Here is a 17,376-nt window from a genome sequence, read left to right on the forward strand (position 1 = left end):
GATCGATCCAGGGCCTTGGACAGGGGCTGGTACCCTGGTCTTGATGAATACGGTGAGGGGGGGTCCAGCCAGAGCAGAGCAAGCCCTAAGCCCAGCAGAGAGAAGGCAGCTCTGAGGAGGGCCCGCTGGACCAGGCTGATCAGCTCAGCCAGGTTCATAAAGCTGTCCTCCGGGATTTCAGCCATAACCACTGWAGCCCAAAACAGACAGACAGCAGGGGCAGGATCCAGTGGGCCGTGAACACCGTACCACCAGGACTGTTCAGGTTGCTGTAGCGCCACAGCAGTTACTGTAGATCCAGGAGCCCAGAGAGGCCAGAGACAGGATGTAGATCAGGTTCTTCAGACAGCTGTCCTGCACCCGTGACAGGCGGGAGAGGAACAGGAAGGGATGGCAGGAGCCCTGCTCCTCATGACAGCCATGAAAGGAGTGGGAGAGAGAGCCTAAAAACACCCCAGGCAGGCCAGGGAAGTGCTGCTCTCCCTCCTCACAACTGAGGGGGACAGGACCGGGGATGGCAGCAACCCGGCAGGTTTCAGGGGGTCATGGACAGGGGGTAGTACGAGGCCGTCCCAGGTGAGATGGAAGGGGACATAGAGGCTCAGGGAGAAAAGCAGAAAGGTGACCACACAGCCCTCTGCTATTACATAGCTGTCAGAGAGCAGGGAGGCACAGCGCAGGAGGCAGGGTCAGTCAGTCACTCCTTGGGGCCACTTCTCCACCCTCAACCGCTGCAGTCTTGCTGGCCCAGTCAGGCTCTCCAGAGCACCAGTAGCTCAGAGGAGATGGCTACAGCCGCCAGGCACCAGGACCCCTCAGCATAGCCCTGTGTAAACAGCTGACCTGCAGCTATACACCCCCCAGTGGCTGCCACCAAAGGGACACTCAGCTCTCCCTCACCAGCACAGAGGACATCATACCACGCAGGTACATGCCAGGAAAGCTATGCCGGCCGCGATCTTGGCTGGGTTGAAGCATGCCCATGTGGCTCGGCAGGTGTCTCGAACAGAGGTCAGGTACAGCTGCAGGGAGGTCACTAGCTCTGGGGTGGGAGAGCCATTATTGACAGTGGTGAGGTACTCAGAGGAGGCAGCGGGAGAAGTCTGCATGCAGCTGAGAGACAGACACTCTGGATGTCTTTGGCTATTCATGGTTCAAATATGTGCAGAGACGTGCAGTAAACTGTAATATTCAATATACAGCACATTAATGTATCTGACATGATTACAGCTCTGTGATTACCTGTTTGGCATTGATCCACAGCGCCTCCGCCTGGCTGAAACCTGCTGGTGCACCCCCTGTCTGGCTGTCTGCAGGGAACCGAGACAGCAGGACCTGCCCACACTGCTGTAGGGTATGGGTATGCCCAGGAGCAGGGCAAGGGTAGGCACCAGATCTGTCTTGGGCACCACCTCAGAATCACTCTACAGGGAGATAGAGACAAGACAAAGGTCATTCAACATGGAATAATCAATGCCAGACATTACATTTTGTCAGCTGGTTATTGTCATGCAAAAGACTGCTGATCTCAAGGTAATTGACAGGTAGACTAATTAACAAACACATGTAGCATCTCCAGGCCTCCATGCATATAAGCCGCTGATGTGTGCCTTTGGAACATTTACATTTGGAAAAGTATAATACATCTATTTAATATACACCATCACAATAAATGCATTATTTATTTTAAGAAAATGTATTTCAGAAGAACAGAATATGAGTATGAGTTAGCCAAATCTGGCTATGGCTATCTGGCTATGCACCCTGCCATAAGGCTGTAGAGTTGTTCATTTATTAGACAAGATATGCTTAAGTCCCATGTCATTATTTTATATTATAATTGAACTTCGCTGAATAAAATACAAAGGATATTTTTCCCATTCCGGAACAAGTGTGCATATGAAGTGGCTGTGTAAAAGTGATCATTTGAAACAGGTACAGGTAGCAAGAAAAAGTATGTGAACCCTTTGGAATTACCTGGATTTCTGCATAAATTGGTCATAGATGAAGATCAGATCATATTTTAAGTCACAACAATAGACAGACAGTCTGCCCTTTTCTCAATAGGGGGGGCGTTGTTTTCACTTTGTAAAAAATCGTTCCCAAATTAAACTGCCTCGTACTCAATTCTTGCTCGTACAATATGCATATTATTATTACTATTGGATAGAAAACACTCTCTAGTTTCTAAAACCGTTTGAATTATATCTGTGAGTAAAACAGAACTAATTTTGCAGCAAACTTCCTGTCAGGAAGTGAGAAATCTGAAATCGGGGGCTCTGTTCCAGGGTCATCCTATTAATTTGTATGGAATCTATGGGTCTACATGCACTGCATACGCCTTCCCACTAGATGTCAGTAGGCAGTGAGAGGTGGAATGGGGTGTATAGCTCTATGTGAGGCCGAACAGACCTCTTGCAACGGTGGGTCTAGTCTTTTCACCGTTCAGCTTGGCGCGAGAGGGACCTCAGGATTGCGTTCTGAAAGCTTTCGTTATAGACGTTAGATATATCCGGCTCTGATTTTATTTGATATATGTGTTAAAAACATCATAAACTAGTTATTTAAACCGACTTATATCAGTTTATTGCGATTTTCGGTATTTTCTTTGTTATGCGTTATGGTGAGTTGGACACTTCTGTGCCGCATGGCCAGCTTTGTTAGCTAATTCGACAGATGAAGACGACATTCTACAAACGAACAACGATTATTCTGGACAAAGGACAACTTGTACAAGATTCTGATGGAAGCTCATCAAATAGTAGGAACCACTTATGATGTTATTTCGTATTTCTGTCGAAAATGTTTAGACGTATATTCCGCCCTGTTTTGGGTGCTGTCTCGCTATAACGTAAGCTGTATGTCGTACTAAAGTTATTTTTAAAAATCTAACACAGCGGTTGCATTAAGAACTAGTGTATCTTTAATTTTCTGTCCAACATGTATTTTTTAGTAAAGTTTATGATTAGTTATTTGATTAGGTGCGTCTCTCCAAGATTTCTCCGGACAATATTTCTGCATTTTCACTACGTATTCACATTGTAAAACCACGATTTGTGCCGCTAATATGCACATTTTCGAACAAACCATATATGTATTGTGTAATATGATTTATAGGACTGTCATCTGATGAAGTTTGAGAAGGTTAGTGAAAGAATTTATATCTTTTGCTGGTTTATTCGCTATCGCTAACGTTGCCTTGAATGAATGTGGTTGTGTGGTAGGCTATTGTAGTAAGCTAATATAATGCTATATTGTGTTTTTGCTGTAAAACACTTAAAAAATCTGAAATATTGGCTGGATTCACAAGATGTTTGTCTTTCATTTGCTGTACACCATGTATTTTTCATAAATGTTTTATGATGAGTATTTAGGTATTTCACGTTGGTCTCTGTAGTTATTCTAGCTGCTTTGGTGAGATTTGTGATGGTGGCTGCAATGTAAAACTATGATTTATACCTGAAATTGCACATTTTTCGAACAAAACAATGCTATACAAATAAATATGTTATCAGACTGTCATCTGATGAAGTTGTTTCTTGGTTAGTGACTATTTATATCTTTATTCGGTCGAATTTGATAGCTACCTGTGCGGTAAAAAAATGGTGAAAATATGCGAGTCTTTTGCTATCGTGGTTAGCTAATAGAAATACATATTGTGTTTTCGCTGTAAACATTTTAAAAATCGGAAATGATGGCTGGATTCACAAGATGTGTATCTTTCATCTGGTGTCTTGGACTTGTGATTTCATGATATTTAGATGCAGTATTTACTTGTGGCGCTATGCTAGGCTATGCTAGTCAGCTTTTTTACTGATGAGGGTGCTCCCGGATCCGGGATTGTGACCAGTAGAAGTTAAACTAATAACACATAAACAATTATTCGTTTTCATGTCTTTATTGAACACACCATGTAAACATTCACAGTGCAGGGTGGGAAAAGTATGTGACCCTTGGATTGAATAACTGCTTGACCCTCCTTTGGCAGCAATAACCTCACCAACGTTTTCTGTAGATGCGGATCAGACCTGCACAACGGTCAGGAGGAATTTTGGACCATTCCTCTTTACGAAACTGTTTCAGTTCAGCAATATTTCTTGGGATGTCTGGTGTGAACTGCTCTCGAGGTCATGCCACAGCATCTCAAATCAGGTTGAGGTCAGGACTCTGACTGGACCACTCCAGAAGGCGTATTTTCTTCTGTTGAAGCCATTCTGTTGTTGATTTACTTCTGTGTTGTGGTCGTTGTCCTGTTGCGTCAACCAACTTCTGTTGAGCTTCAATTGGCGGACAGATAGCCTAACATTCTCCAGCAAAATGTCTTGATAAACTTGGGAATTCATGAGGCAGCCCCAACTATGATGCTCCCTCCACCATACTTTACAGTTGGACGAGGTTTTGATGTTGGTGTGCTGTGCCTTTTTTTCTCCACACATAGTGTTGTGTTCCTTCCAAACAACACAACTTTAGTTTCCTCTGTCCACAGAATATTTTGCCAGTAGCGCTTTGGAACATCCAGGTGCACTTTTGCAAACTTCAGACGAGCAGCAATGAGTTTTTTTGGCAGCAGTGGCTCCTTCCATGGTGTCCTCCCATGAACACCATTCCTGTTTAGTGTTTTACGTATCATAGACTTGTCAACAGAGATGTTAGCATGTTCCGAAGATTTCTGTAAGTCTTTAGCTGACACTCTAGGATTCTTCTTAACCTCATTGAGCATTCTGCGCTGTGCTCTTGCAGTCATCTTTGCAGGACGGCCACTCCTAAGGAGACTAGCAACAGTGCTGAACTTTGTCCATTTATAGACCATTGTCTTACCGTGGAATGATGAACATCAAGGCTTTTAGAGATACTTTTGTAACCCTTTCTAGTTTTATGCAAGTCAACCATTCTTAATCTTAGGTCTTCTGAGATCTCTTTTGTTCGAGGCATGGTTCACATCAGGCAATGCTTCTTGTGAATAGCAAACTCATATTTTGTGAGTGTTTTTATAGGGCAAGGCAGCTCTAACCAACATCTCTAATCTCGTCTCATTGATTCGACTCCAGGTTAGCCGACTCCAATTAGCCTTCGGGTTCACATGGGTGAACAACGTAATGGCGGGAAAGTGACATCCATTCGCTATTCCAGTGTATACGGATGACATGTCTTTTTTGTCTTGCCCCTTTACTTGCCCATTTGATAATGGATCATTCTAGATCCCAAAAAAATTAAGTGGTGGAAAAAGTCTAAATTGTCATACTTGTGTAAAGTAATAATACCTTAAATATACCTTTTAAATATACTACTTGAGTAAAAGTCTAAAAGTATTTGGTTTTAAATATACTTAAGTATCAAAAGTAAAAGTATAAACCATTTCAAAGTCCTTAATAAGCAAACCAGACTGAACAATTGGTATTTATTTTTTCTTGACAGAAATCCAGGGGCACACTCCAACACATAATTTACAAACGAAGCATGTGTTTAGTGAGTCCGCCAGATCAGAGGCAGTAGGGATGACCAGGGATGTTCTCTTGATAAGTGTGTGAATTGGACCATTTTCCTGTCAAAATGTAACGAGTACTTTTGGGTGTCAGGGAGAATGTATGGAGTAAAAAGTAAATTTTCTTTAGGAATGTAGTGAAGTAAAAGTTGTCCAAAATATAAATACTAAAGTACAGATACCCCAAAAACAACTTAACTAGTACTTTAAAGTATTTTGGCTTAAGTACTTTACACCTTTGCTAATTTTAGATATTAGTAAAGACAGGATTAAATTGAGAATAGTCTGATGATGGGTGAAAATATGATCACTTGATGAGAGAACAGTGTGTGCAGCCTGAAGCAAGGTAGAGAGCAAGCGCTTTTCTTTTTTTTATGACTTTCTAAAATCATCATTAGCCTATAGTCGCATCACGCAGACCATATATATTTTAATTTCTAAAATTTGTCTTTCACAACTAAAATTGTTAAATAACTCAATCTAGCATATACAGTGGCAAGAAAAAGTATGTGAACCGTTTGGAATTACCTGGATTTCTGCATAAATTGATCATCAAATTTGATATGATCTTCATCTAAGTCACAACAATAGACAAACATAGMGTGCTTAAACTAATAACACACAAATTATTGTATTTTTCTTGTCTATATTGAATACATKATTTAAACATTCACAGTGTAGGTTGGGAAAAGTATGTTCGTGTAAGGCTACTCACCGACAGGTGATATTACGCCCAATCTCTGTATGCCATGGGCTCTCCAACACTGTTCCTGCAGCTACCCAGTGCTTAATTTGGGAAGCGAAGTGAAATCTGTTCAAGAACATCGATAGTAATATGTTTTCACAAAGAAACATATTTAATTAAACTGCTGACAGACCCTCTCTCTGCACAGTGGAAAAAGGAATGAAGGAGATGGAAACTCAGTGGGAGATATTCTGTAGCTAAAGGTAATGTGTGAGCCTATCATTTAAAATTCCCTATTACTCAACTATTCAAAATCAATTACCAATGCACTATAAATGTAGGCTAAATTTGAATGTGTTAAATTCAGGTATTTTTTTTATTTAGGGCTTGGGCTTATAAACTCAGCAAAAAAAGAAACGTCCTCTCACTGTCAACTGCGTTTATTTTCAGCAAACTTAACATGTGTAAATATTTGTATGAACAAAGCAAGATTCAACAACTGAGACATAAACTGAACAAGTTCCACAGACATGTGACTAACAAATGGAATAGTTCAGTGTGTTGTCAATGAAAAGCATTGTCAAATAGGTGTTCCTTTTGCACCCCCCCTTTGTTTTTACACTGCTGCTACTAGCTGTTTATTATCTATGCATAGTCACTTTACAAACCAACTCAACTAACCTGTACCCCCGCGCACATTGACTTGGTACCGGTAGCCCCTGTATATAGCCTCGTTATTGTTATGTAATTTTCTTGTGTTACTTTTTGATTTTATTAAATTTTTCTCACCTTAGTTTTGTAGTAAATATTTTCTTAACTCTTTCTTGAACTTCATTGTTGGTTATCGGCTTGTAAGTAAGCATTTCACAGTAAAGTTGTATTCGGCACATGTGACAAATAACATTTTTACAATTTTATTATAATCATTTTTGTCCATCACCCCCGATTCAGAATATATAATTTTCATAATTTTGTTTTGATGTAATTTAGAGTCATGGCACACTTTGTCTAAGAGCTATTGAAGATTGAACGATGTAAAATATATTAATATTTTCAACAACAAAAGAAGCAGTAGATTTTCCTCTATCCACCCCTGATTCAGAATATAACATCTTCATAGTCATGGCATGCTTGGTTCAATAGATATTGAAGTGAGAAAACCGAATATCCAATATAAACATATTTTACCTCGGTCATCAGCTTTTGTTTTGATGTAATTTAGAGCCCAGCACAATGTAAAAACTCTTGGCTGCATCGGTGCTACCATAACTACTGCTCATCAGTTGCAAGTGCTAGCTACTGTAGCTACCTGGCTATACTAACTTCTGACCTTTGTATTAGCGTTCCGTTTTTTCTTCTCTCTGCCAGGGCCAGCCAGCAACGAGACAGGTTCCTCGGGTACACACAATCCGATAATACTCCCCTCTTATTTTCATTGGGACTCCAGCTATTGATTATATTGCCACGCGGAAGCGCATGTCGCCACACGATCAGATCTCGCTGTAACCCCCATATCCGATCTATGCCGGCATGCGCACTGCAACCAATGTTTATATAAATCAATGACTACAACATATGGAAAGTGCGGGAAATTTGGACTCAGGTTATTGTCAAGGCCTACACAACCATGCTTAAAGACATCAGAAAGTGTTGAACTTATTAAACATTCACAATGTATATGTTTTAAAGTTAGAATAATGTATTTTTTGCAGTAAGATACGCATTACCAGGACAGATAATCGCCAGAGTTCCGTTTCCCATATCAACAAAGGGGACGTGTTTAACCAGTGCACCACTTCAATGTTGTAACTTTCGTTTCCTGGGTCGGCCGAGTGTCACACATGAGAGGATATTCATTTTTATTTTAAACTAAACCACATACATATCAGCCAACAATTACACTAAGAAAATGCTCCAAACATTGTGCCGGACCGGTGGTGCCGTTTTAAAGGTAAAATGCAGGGTATTTCAAAGCAGTTAGTTTGCTAGCTTGCTAAGCCAGTTAGCTAGCGTCTAGCCCGATATTAGACCAAAGGAGCCACTACATGTTCTGATTAAAGGGCAAATTGGCTCTGGAATCCAAAACAGCCAAATACTCTATTTAAATGTGAATCGATTCTCAATTGTAGTACGGTTCTAGAAACATCAATCCATCTACTTTCATATTATATCAAAATCCTTTCAGAAATTCAAAATACACACTTACTGTGCACCAGAGGAGAAATCGGAGGACCATCCACATCAGTGAATTTCATACAAATATTTAAACGTTTAAAAATGTATCCTTTTTAGATACAACTATACAAAATGTATTGACATGTCACCAAATAATTGATTAAAAGACAATGTTTTGCAATGAAGGTCTACAGTAGCCTCAACATAGTTGTAAATGAGAACTTGTTCTCAACTAGCTTACATGGTTAAATAAAGGTTAAATAAAAAAATTATAAAAAACAGCCCTCTGTAGGGTAGCGCCATGGTGTAGCCAGAGGACTGCTAGCTTCCGTACATTGACTTCAATACAAAACTGAGGCTRATGGTTCTCACCCCCTTCCATTGACTTACACAGTAATTATGACAACTTCCACAGGATGTCCTCCAACCTATCAGAGCTCTTGCAGCATGAACTGACATGTTATCCACCCTATCAAAGGATCAGAAGAATGAATCTAGTACTGAAAGGATAAGCTACACCTAGCTAGCACTGCCGTGCATAAAATYTGTTGAGTAGTTGACTCAGAGAGATAGACAACAATTTTGAACCAATTATTTTCTTCAAAAATGAAGGAGGAGGAGAGAGAGCTATATTTAATTAAAAAACGCAAATGCAGCTATCTAGTTTAGCTTACTCAAACACCCAGCTCAAATAGAGGAATGCTATGTTAGCTAGCTGGTTATGACTATCCAACAGTGGAACACTTCCTAGTCAAGGTAAGCTTTTGGATTTACGAATTTATTGCCACCTGGGCCCACTGGGGAAACTGCTTACTGACTGTACTGCATGATTGTAGTGGGTTTACTAACACCTTAGTTCTAGTAGCTATGTTGACTATGACGTTACTTTATCTTATATGGTGACACGGATGTAGCCTGTGTGTAGCGGTTACGATATGAAGGTTTGGCTTGGAAAGGTTTTTTCACCTGGTCACAGACAGCTGATGTGTTGTGCATTGAAGTCCACAAGGGAAGGGAAAAGGTTCAGAGGAYGAGAGTGCGTAGATGCACGATGGAATGCAACAAGCTGTTTGTATATGGCTAGGAAAGTTAACTGTTTTTGTGTGATTAGGGGAGTATTTATTCAGCTGATTCTGTTGAAAAACGTTTCTTAAACAGAAGCAAACRGAACGAAACAGGGATAAACATACCTGCATTTGTCCAATAGAAACTTGTTTACAACTGTTAGATCAGCTAGATGCAGCCAAGAGTGTGCAAGGCGGTATTGAATGTGTCATTGTCTGTCCATGTGTCACTGTCTGTCACCTCAAATCTTTCTCTCACCTGTGTGCACCTACATTGTAAACTTCCATTCATAGGCTAGGTTGTAGCAACCTCATCGTGGGTATAGGGAAAATGTGAGTGTCATGTAGTAGCCTAAACCTATCTATGTTACATTGAACTGGGTGAATGGAATATGAAAGACGGTCATCCAACATGCTGTAATAGAAATGACTCCATGCTCATGAAAAAGAAAATCGCCCTCCCTCATCATAAACTAAAGAAATTGTCCTCAAAAGGCACCGACCGTCACTGCTGTACACTGTTTTAACTGGTTTTAACACAGTTACAGCCAACAATATTTTAGCAGTGACAACACGTTTGTGGCGTCCATCTTCAGTTTACACACAGGTGGTCAATCCGACGTCTGTATTGGCCTGCAGCATTTACGGTGACACAGCCTCTGCAGAAGTTTGGGCATTCATACTGCTTCACGGAGCAGTGCAGAGCTGTTGTCAAGGATGTGAGTTTGTGTTTATATAGCACCTCCCGCCTCCACCTACCGTCAATCAATCAGGTCACTGCGGAGCTATATGGAGSCCGCCACATTGTTACAAAATTTGGGAGGCACTTCGCGATGGGGTAAGGAGCTCAATTTGGCCTCTGCGTGATTCTAGAAGCTTCGCAATTGCGTCACACYTTCCACACCTTCCACATTTTCGTATTAAGCATAAATTGGCTTTTTGTGGAAAAAGGATCAAAGCAGATAGTTAACCAATAGCTACCCGAACTAACTATTTAGCAATCGTATGGCTTAGTGGTAGAAGCTGTTCAGGGTCCTGTTGGTTCCAGACTTGGTGCATCGGTACCATTTTCTGTGATATACTGGGCCAAATGCACTACCCTCTGTAGCGCCTTGTGGTGGCTGTCAAGCATTTGCCATATCAAGCGGTGATGCAGCCAGTCAAAATGCTCTCAATTATGCGGCTCTAGTATTTTTTTTGAGGATCTGAGGGCACATGTCAAATCTTTTCAGCCTCCTGAGGGGGAAGAAGCATTGTCGTGGCCTCTTCACGACTGTGTTAGTGTGTGTGAACCATGATAATTCCTTAGTGATGTGGGCAACGATGAACTTGAAGCTCTCGACCTGCTGCACTACAGCCCAGTCGATGTGGATGGGGGCGTGCTCAGCCCTCCGTTTCATGAATTAATAGAGCTGACGTTATTCCTTATTCAACATGTCAGAGATGCATGTTTGTTCTACATAGCATATTTGTATCTGAATGTTCCAAAACGTTGCGTCCTGCTGAACGTGCCCTGGGTATTCAACTCATATCCATCATGTTTAGCTAGCATTGAAACCAGAAAGAGTACCAGTAGATAGCTAGCTGGCTATGGTAGAAACTACCGGTGAATAACAAGCAAGGAATTAATAACTATTTAGATATCTAATTTCTATCATGTTTAGGGTCATAGCTAATCACTGAAGTTTCAAGCTCCATCATTATGTAGCTTTTCAAGTTCCAACTCTCATAGAGTAACCTTCTGATCATGATGCAACAATGTGTCACTCTGATGGTGTTTTGTTATTGTTTTCCTCCAGCATTCCCAGAGGACAGTGCCCACAGTGCCAGTGTTGTGGGCGACACAAGCCCAGCAGCGATGGGTATCCAGTCTACCCATGAACACTGTGGTTCTGTTTGTACCACAACAAGAATCCTGGGTTGTGGAAAGGATGGGCCGCTTCCATCGCATCTTGGAGCCGGTAACTTATCCATTGATCTGCAGTTAGCCAGTGATATGCACCCTTAATTATATTGTCACACTATGTCACAGTATATCACAGTATAAATCCTGAATATATATATATATATATTACACACCAAATTGATCATTTTTATGCATCTTGTCCTCTTTTGTATATTCTGTAGGGCTTGAATTTCCTTATCCCAATCCTGGACAAAATTCGTTATGTTCAAAGTCTTAAAGAGATTGTTATTGATGTCCCAGAGCAGTCTGCGGTCTCTTTAGGTGAGTGACATCACTGTGTTTGTCACTGTCATTTTCACTGCAAGGTGGTCAGTTGGTCCTTGGCTCTGGATTAACTGATGTCTGATTACATCCACAGATAATGTGACACTACAGATTGATGGAGTCCTCTATCTTAGGATATTGGATCCTTTTAAGGTAGGTTTGTGAAAACCATGATGTCTTGATGTTATTGTTCATTGAATGTTTTTGCTTTGTTTTTAGATGTTGATAACAAGATGTACTTCCTTCCAGGCCAGCTATGGAGTTGAAGACCCAGAGTATGCTGTCACCCAACTTGCTCAGACCACCATGCGCTCAGAGTTAGGAAAACTGATCCTGGACAAAGTATTCAGGGTGAGACTCAAAATTGTGTTTCAGAGTGAATTTGTATTTATTTAACTCATTCCCTTATTGTTTTATATATTTCCTTCTTCAGGAAAGAGAGACCCTAAATACCAACATAGTCCACTCCATAAACCAGGCATCAGATGATTGGGGAATCCGTTGCCTTCGTTATGAAATCAAGAATATACATGTTCCACCTCGTGTCAAAGAGTCCATGCAGATGCAGGTGAGAGGGGCTGGCCCTGCTGCCAACAAACTGGGAGACATATCTTCAACCTGAAACTATCGTTGAACATGAGCTTATCTTAGCCTATCAGTTTTGTATGTGTACAGATGTACTCTCTTAATTTGATCACTCTGTTGCAGAAAATGCAAACTTGTAGTGTATTTTGAAGTACTACTCGAGTCTCCTTTTCAGCTCATTTATCACATCTCAATAGGTGGTCCAGGTAAAACATGACACAGCACAATGGGAGGGGCTTTTGTTTTTTAGACAACTGTAAACTTCAAGAAGTACGGCATACAAGGAGTTGGTCAGCTAGGGATTCATGATGTCATCGACCTCCCCCTTGAGTAACAATAGAGGAGCAATATAGAACACTATTTTGCTCAACCTATTTTAGTGTGTACTTTACTGTATTTATGCTTGGGATATCGCTTTTCATCAGCAAAAGTATTTTAAAAAAATCGCTGAAGGACATCTTAATTTTAAACTTTAAAATTTCAGACTTGATTTACCTTAACGAAAAAATATCAACCCCCACAAAAATGTCCATTAATTATAATCCACATAATAATTCACATTTCCTGTTGCTACAGGATTGTTTTCCTGCTGTGAGAAACTGGTCAAATTAAAATAGAACATCTGTACACTCTTTCTGACTGCCTTTCATTGTGTAGGTGGAGGCAGAGCGTAAGAAGAGAGCCACTGTGCTGGAGTCGGAAGGGCACAAGGAAGCAGCCATCAATGTTGCTGAGGGTCGCAAGCAAGCTCAGATCCTGGCCTCGGAAGGACAGAAAGCAGAACAGATCAACAATGCAGCTGGTAGGTTGATACACATACAGTGCATTCAGAAAGTATTCAGACCACTTGACTTTTTCCACATTTTGATACGTTACAGCCTTATTATAAAATAGATTAAATTAAAAAATGTCAATCTATACACTGTTAGGTTCCAAATAAACAGAGTAAAAAAACTGATGGACGCTTAGTAAAGCTCAAACCAAGTTTATTCACCCATTGTGTCAAACAGCTGCATATAACAAACATATTCACATTCACCAATACACCTCTGTTGCTATCCAGAACCTTAGGGATATCTGTTCTTCCTCTGACCTGACATCGGCCCCAAATTCCTTACTCCTCCCCATAGGATCCCTGATGTCCAACAATAACATATTCTGACAGAATGTAAGCATTCTACATTCCCCTCTCTCTCTGTGATGTTTTTTGTTGATCAGGTTTAGTAGTCAGAACCCATCAACACAATTTCCCATAATGATGAAGCGAAAACAGGTTGGTACATTTTTGAAAACATATAACAAATAAAAACAAATCTTATTTACTTAAGTATTCAGACCCTTTGCTATGAGACTCGATATTGAGCTCAGGGTCATCCTGTTTCCATTGATCATCCTTGAGATGTTTCTACAACTTGATTGGAGTCCACCTGTGGCAAATTCAATTGATTGGACATGATACGGAAAGGCACACACCGGTTGATATAAGGTCTCACAGTTGACAAAAACCAAGCCATGAGGTTGAAGGAATTGTCTGTAGAGCTCCGAAAAAGAATTGTGTCAAAGCACAGATCTGGGGAAGGGTACCAAAAAATGTCTGCAGCATAGAAGGTCTCCAAGAACACAGTGGCCTCCATTCTTAAATGGAAGAAGTTTGAAACCACCAAGACTCTTCCTAGAGCCTGGCGTACTGGCCAAACTGAGCAATTGGGGGGAAAAGGGCCTTGGTCAGGGAGGTGACCAAGAACCCGACGGTCGCTCTGACAGAGCTCCAGAGTTCCTAGGTGGAGATGGGAGTAGCTTCCAGAAGGACAACCATCTCAGCAGCACTCCACCAATCAGGCCTTTATGGTAGAGTGGCCAGACGGAAGCCACTCCTCAGTAAAAGGCACATGACAGCCCGCTTGGAGTTTGTCAAAAGGCACCTAAAGAACTCTGCCCATGAGAAACAAGATTCTCTGGTCTGATGAACCTAGAATGAACTCTTTGGCCTGAATGCCAAGCGTCACATCTGGAGGAAACCTGGCACCATCCCTACGGTGAAGCATGGTAGTGGCAGCATCATGCTGTGGGGATGTTTTTCAGCGGCAGGGACTGGGAGTCTAGTCAGGATCAAGGGAAAGCTGAACAGAGCAAAGTACAGAGAGAGCCTTGATGAAAAACTGCTCCAGAGTGCTCAGGACCTCAGACTGGGGCGAAGGTTCACCTTCCAACAGAACAACGACCCTAAGCACACAGCCAAGAGAACACAGGAGTGGCTTCTGGACAAGTCCTTGAGTGGCCCGGACTTGAACCCGATCAAACATCTCTGGAGAGACCTGAAAAAAGCTGTGCAGCGACGCTCCCCTTCCAACCTGACAGAGCTTGAGAAGATCTGCAGAGAAGAATGGGAGAAACTCTCAAAATACAGGTGTGCCAAGCTTGTAGCGTCATACTCAAGAAGAGTCGAGTCTGTAATCGCTGCCAAAGGTTCTTCAACAAAGTACTGAGTTAAGGTTCTGAACACTTATGTAAATGTGATATTTCATTATTTATTTTTTTATACATTTGCAAAGATTTCTAAACAACTTTTTTTCTTTGTCATTATGGGGTATTTAATCAATTTTAGAATAAGGCTGTAATGTAACAAATGTGGAAAAAGTCAAGACGTCTGAATACTTTCCGAATGCACTGTATCTATGGGACTTAAGGCCTTTGTTAACTACTGATGATGGTGTGGAAGTTGGACCATTGTTCTGTTGTAAAGATGGACAACTAAGCCCTGTCTGAGAATGGCTCCTGTTTGCTTCATCACACTTAGTTGAATGCACTCACTGTAAGTCACTGGGTAAATGACAAATGTTTCTGTAATGTGAGGAAGCTTGATGTACAAGTACACCCCCTGGACAGGACTCTAGTCTCTGTCACCATTTCTGATGAGGGACTCTTATCTTTATCTTCACCTAGGTGAGGCCAATGCTGTCTTAGCCAAAGCAGAGGCCAAGGCTAAGGCTATCCGGCTGTTGTCAGAGGCTCTAGCTGAGCAGGTAAAGTAGCTGTGATGGCTTCATCGTGTTCATGTAAGTGTGTAGATGTATTGTGTCTAAATGGCACTTGACCCAACTGTCATTGTGTTTTGGACAGAATGGAAACGCGGCAGCCTCCCTCAGTGTGGCTGAGCAGTACGTCTCAGCTTTCTCCAAGCTGGCCAAAGAGTCCAACACCATCCTGCTGCCCTCCAACTCTGGTGACATCAGTGGCATGGTCACACAGGTCTGTCTCCATTTCTTAAGCTATTTAATTATGTGTGATTGCACAGGCCATCTTCCCTGTCCCTCCCTTTCAACACACCCCTGTCTCTCGCTCTTCTTCCTATTTCAGAACAGTAACAGTATCTATTTTTCCCTTCTCTTTAGGCTATGGCTATTTATGGCAGCCTGGCCAAGCAAAGCTCAAATAAGATAGAACGTGTGACCCCAGTGACCCCAGAGTGGGCGATGGAGAAGAGTGAGGACCCTGCACCACCAGCCCAGTAGTGAATGATGTCAAGACCACTCAGTCAGGCACAGAACCAGAAGCCGTGCCTGACTACCACGAGTGGACCAAAGGACACAGAAACAGAAGGACAGGATAAGAATGTAAAAACTTTGGGAATGCTTAACAGCCTGGAAACATCAACCCATTTGAGACGATACATGTCACTTACACATTGTTTTATTTTGAATGAGTGGTATTGTACACAGTACGTACACACGTTCCAATTGCAAATCCACGAGCTGTCGTATTGATACTCTTCTCTTGCATCAACAGATCAAAGGACTGCAATGGTAGGTATGATAGTACACTGCTAGACTGGTTTAGGGCGTTCTGAATTAGCTCCTTCATGCTCCCGGGTAATAGGATATTATCTTTTTAAAGTGATGTACTGTTGCTATGATATTCTCCTGCCTTCTTCATGTCCAATTATTTCTCCTTCAAATGTTTTAATTTCATAGTGTCATGAATGTTTTAGTTCATGTAAGTGAGAGCTTGTGCCCTGACATTAAGATCCTCCCTGGTTCAGAGCAAGCAGAGAAGGGAACAAAGGTCAGATTTGAATATATAGTACCAGTCAAAAGTTTGGACACACCTACTCATTCATGGGTTTTTCTTTATTTTCACTATTTTCTACATTGTAGATTAGTAGTGAAGACATCAAAACTATGAAATAACACGTATGGAATCATGTAGTAACCAAAAAAGTTTCAAAAATGACCTCAGATCAAAATACATTATGTAAGTGCAATGTTTTATTTCACATCAATACCAGATCGAAAGGGTCATCTGAATGAGGAAGGTTTGACATAACATAGGAAATGTGTATATATACAATGACAATACACTATCCTAACCAAAAGACCAATAGTGGCCTTCCATGTACAATTTCATGATGATGCTGTCACTATTAAAGGATTTGTGACTGGCTTTAGGGAAGATTGTAACATCTCATCATAATAAATCTTGTGGAAATTATCRGTTTGAATGATTTGGAAGTTTATACAGCAGGGATTTCATATTTTTTCTTTTTCCATATTGTTCATTGTAGTAAATATACATACAMAAGTCAGTCACTGAAAATTTAAATGATCTCAGTAAAAAATATCCTTTATCATGATTTCAACCACAGTATGCATGTTACACAGAAGCCTCAGGGAGGGGCTGTTGAGTTATTTAGGGATATTTTGTCTACTAGTACCAGCCATGCCACTTACAGCTTTTCTAAACCATTTCTGGTGCCACCATGACTGGGAAAATATATTAGGGACTAGTCCAGAATGCTGGGTATGGGTTCATGTCCTGTTTGAGAGCATCGTGGGTAAATGATGACTGACTGATCTACAAATAATGAGTAGTTATTTATGTGGCAAGGTGATTTGTAGATCAGTCAGGCGCCAATTGCCTGCGATCACAGCTGCTACAATATCACCAATTTTGAACCACCGCAACCAAAGCTGTAGGTGATCCTAATTGTTGCATTAGGTATAATGACATTCAGACTCAACAATGAAAAGGTGTTGGCCACCTAGGGATGTAAAGTATGTGTTTTAATGTAAGGGTAAAATATACTGAACAGAAATATAAACGCAACRTGTAAAGTGTTGGTCCCATGTTTCATGAGCTGAAATGAAAGATCCCAGAA

General features: G+C 41.2%; 1 protein-coding gene and 1 pseudogene across 2 annotated transcripts; one reads left to right on the forward strand and one right to left on the reverse strand.

Annotated features, from left to right (window-relative positions):
* Positions 1 to 7,654, reverse strand: part of LOC139027798 (GPI ethanolamine phosphate transferase 3-like) — an 8,727-nt pseudogene extending 1,073 nt beyond the window's left edge.
* Positions 7,655 to 7,976: 322 nt separating this feature from the next.
* On the forward strand, positions 7,977 to 16,709 carry LOC111964091 (stomatin-like protein 2, mitochondrial). Of its 2 annotated transcripts, none has more exons than XM_023987809.2 (10): positions 7,977 to 8,118; positions 11,206 to 11,367; positions 11,534 to 11,633; positions 11,731 to 11,789; positions 11,886 to 11,987; positions 12,070 to 12,204; positions 12,879 to 13,023; positions 15,165 to 15,244; positions 15,342 to 15,470; positions 15,614 to 16,709. In XM_023987809.2, the coding sequence occupies exons 1-10, from the start codon at positions 8,077 to 8,079 to the stop codon at positions 15,731 to 15,733; spliced, it is 1,074 nt and encodes a 357-aa protein (XP_023843577.1). In that variant the 5' UTR covers positions 7,977 to 8,076; the 3' UTR covers positions 15,734 to 16,709. The 2 variants fall into 2 exon arrangements, with proteins under 2 accessions (XP_023843577.1, XP_023843578.1); XM_023987810.2 differs by lacking the exon at positions 7,977 to 8,118 and adding an exon at positions 8,849 to 9,098.
* The last annotated feature ends 667 nt before the right edge of the window (positions 16,710 to 17,376 follow it).

The sequence above is a fragment of the Salvelinus sp. IW2-2015 genome, linkage group LG5, assembly GCF_002910315.2.
Source record: "Salvelinus sp. IW2-2015 linkage group LG5, ASM291031v2, whole genome shotgun sequence".
NCBI classification, from domain to species: Eukaryota; Metazoa; Chordata; class Actinopteri; order Salmoniformes; family Salmonidae; genus Salvelinus; species Salvelinus sp. IW2-2015.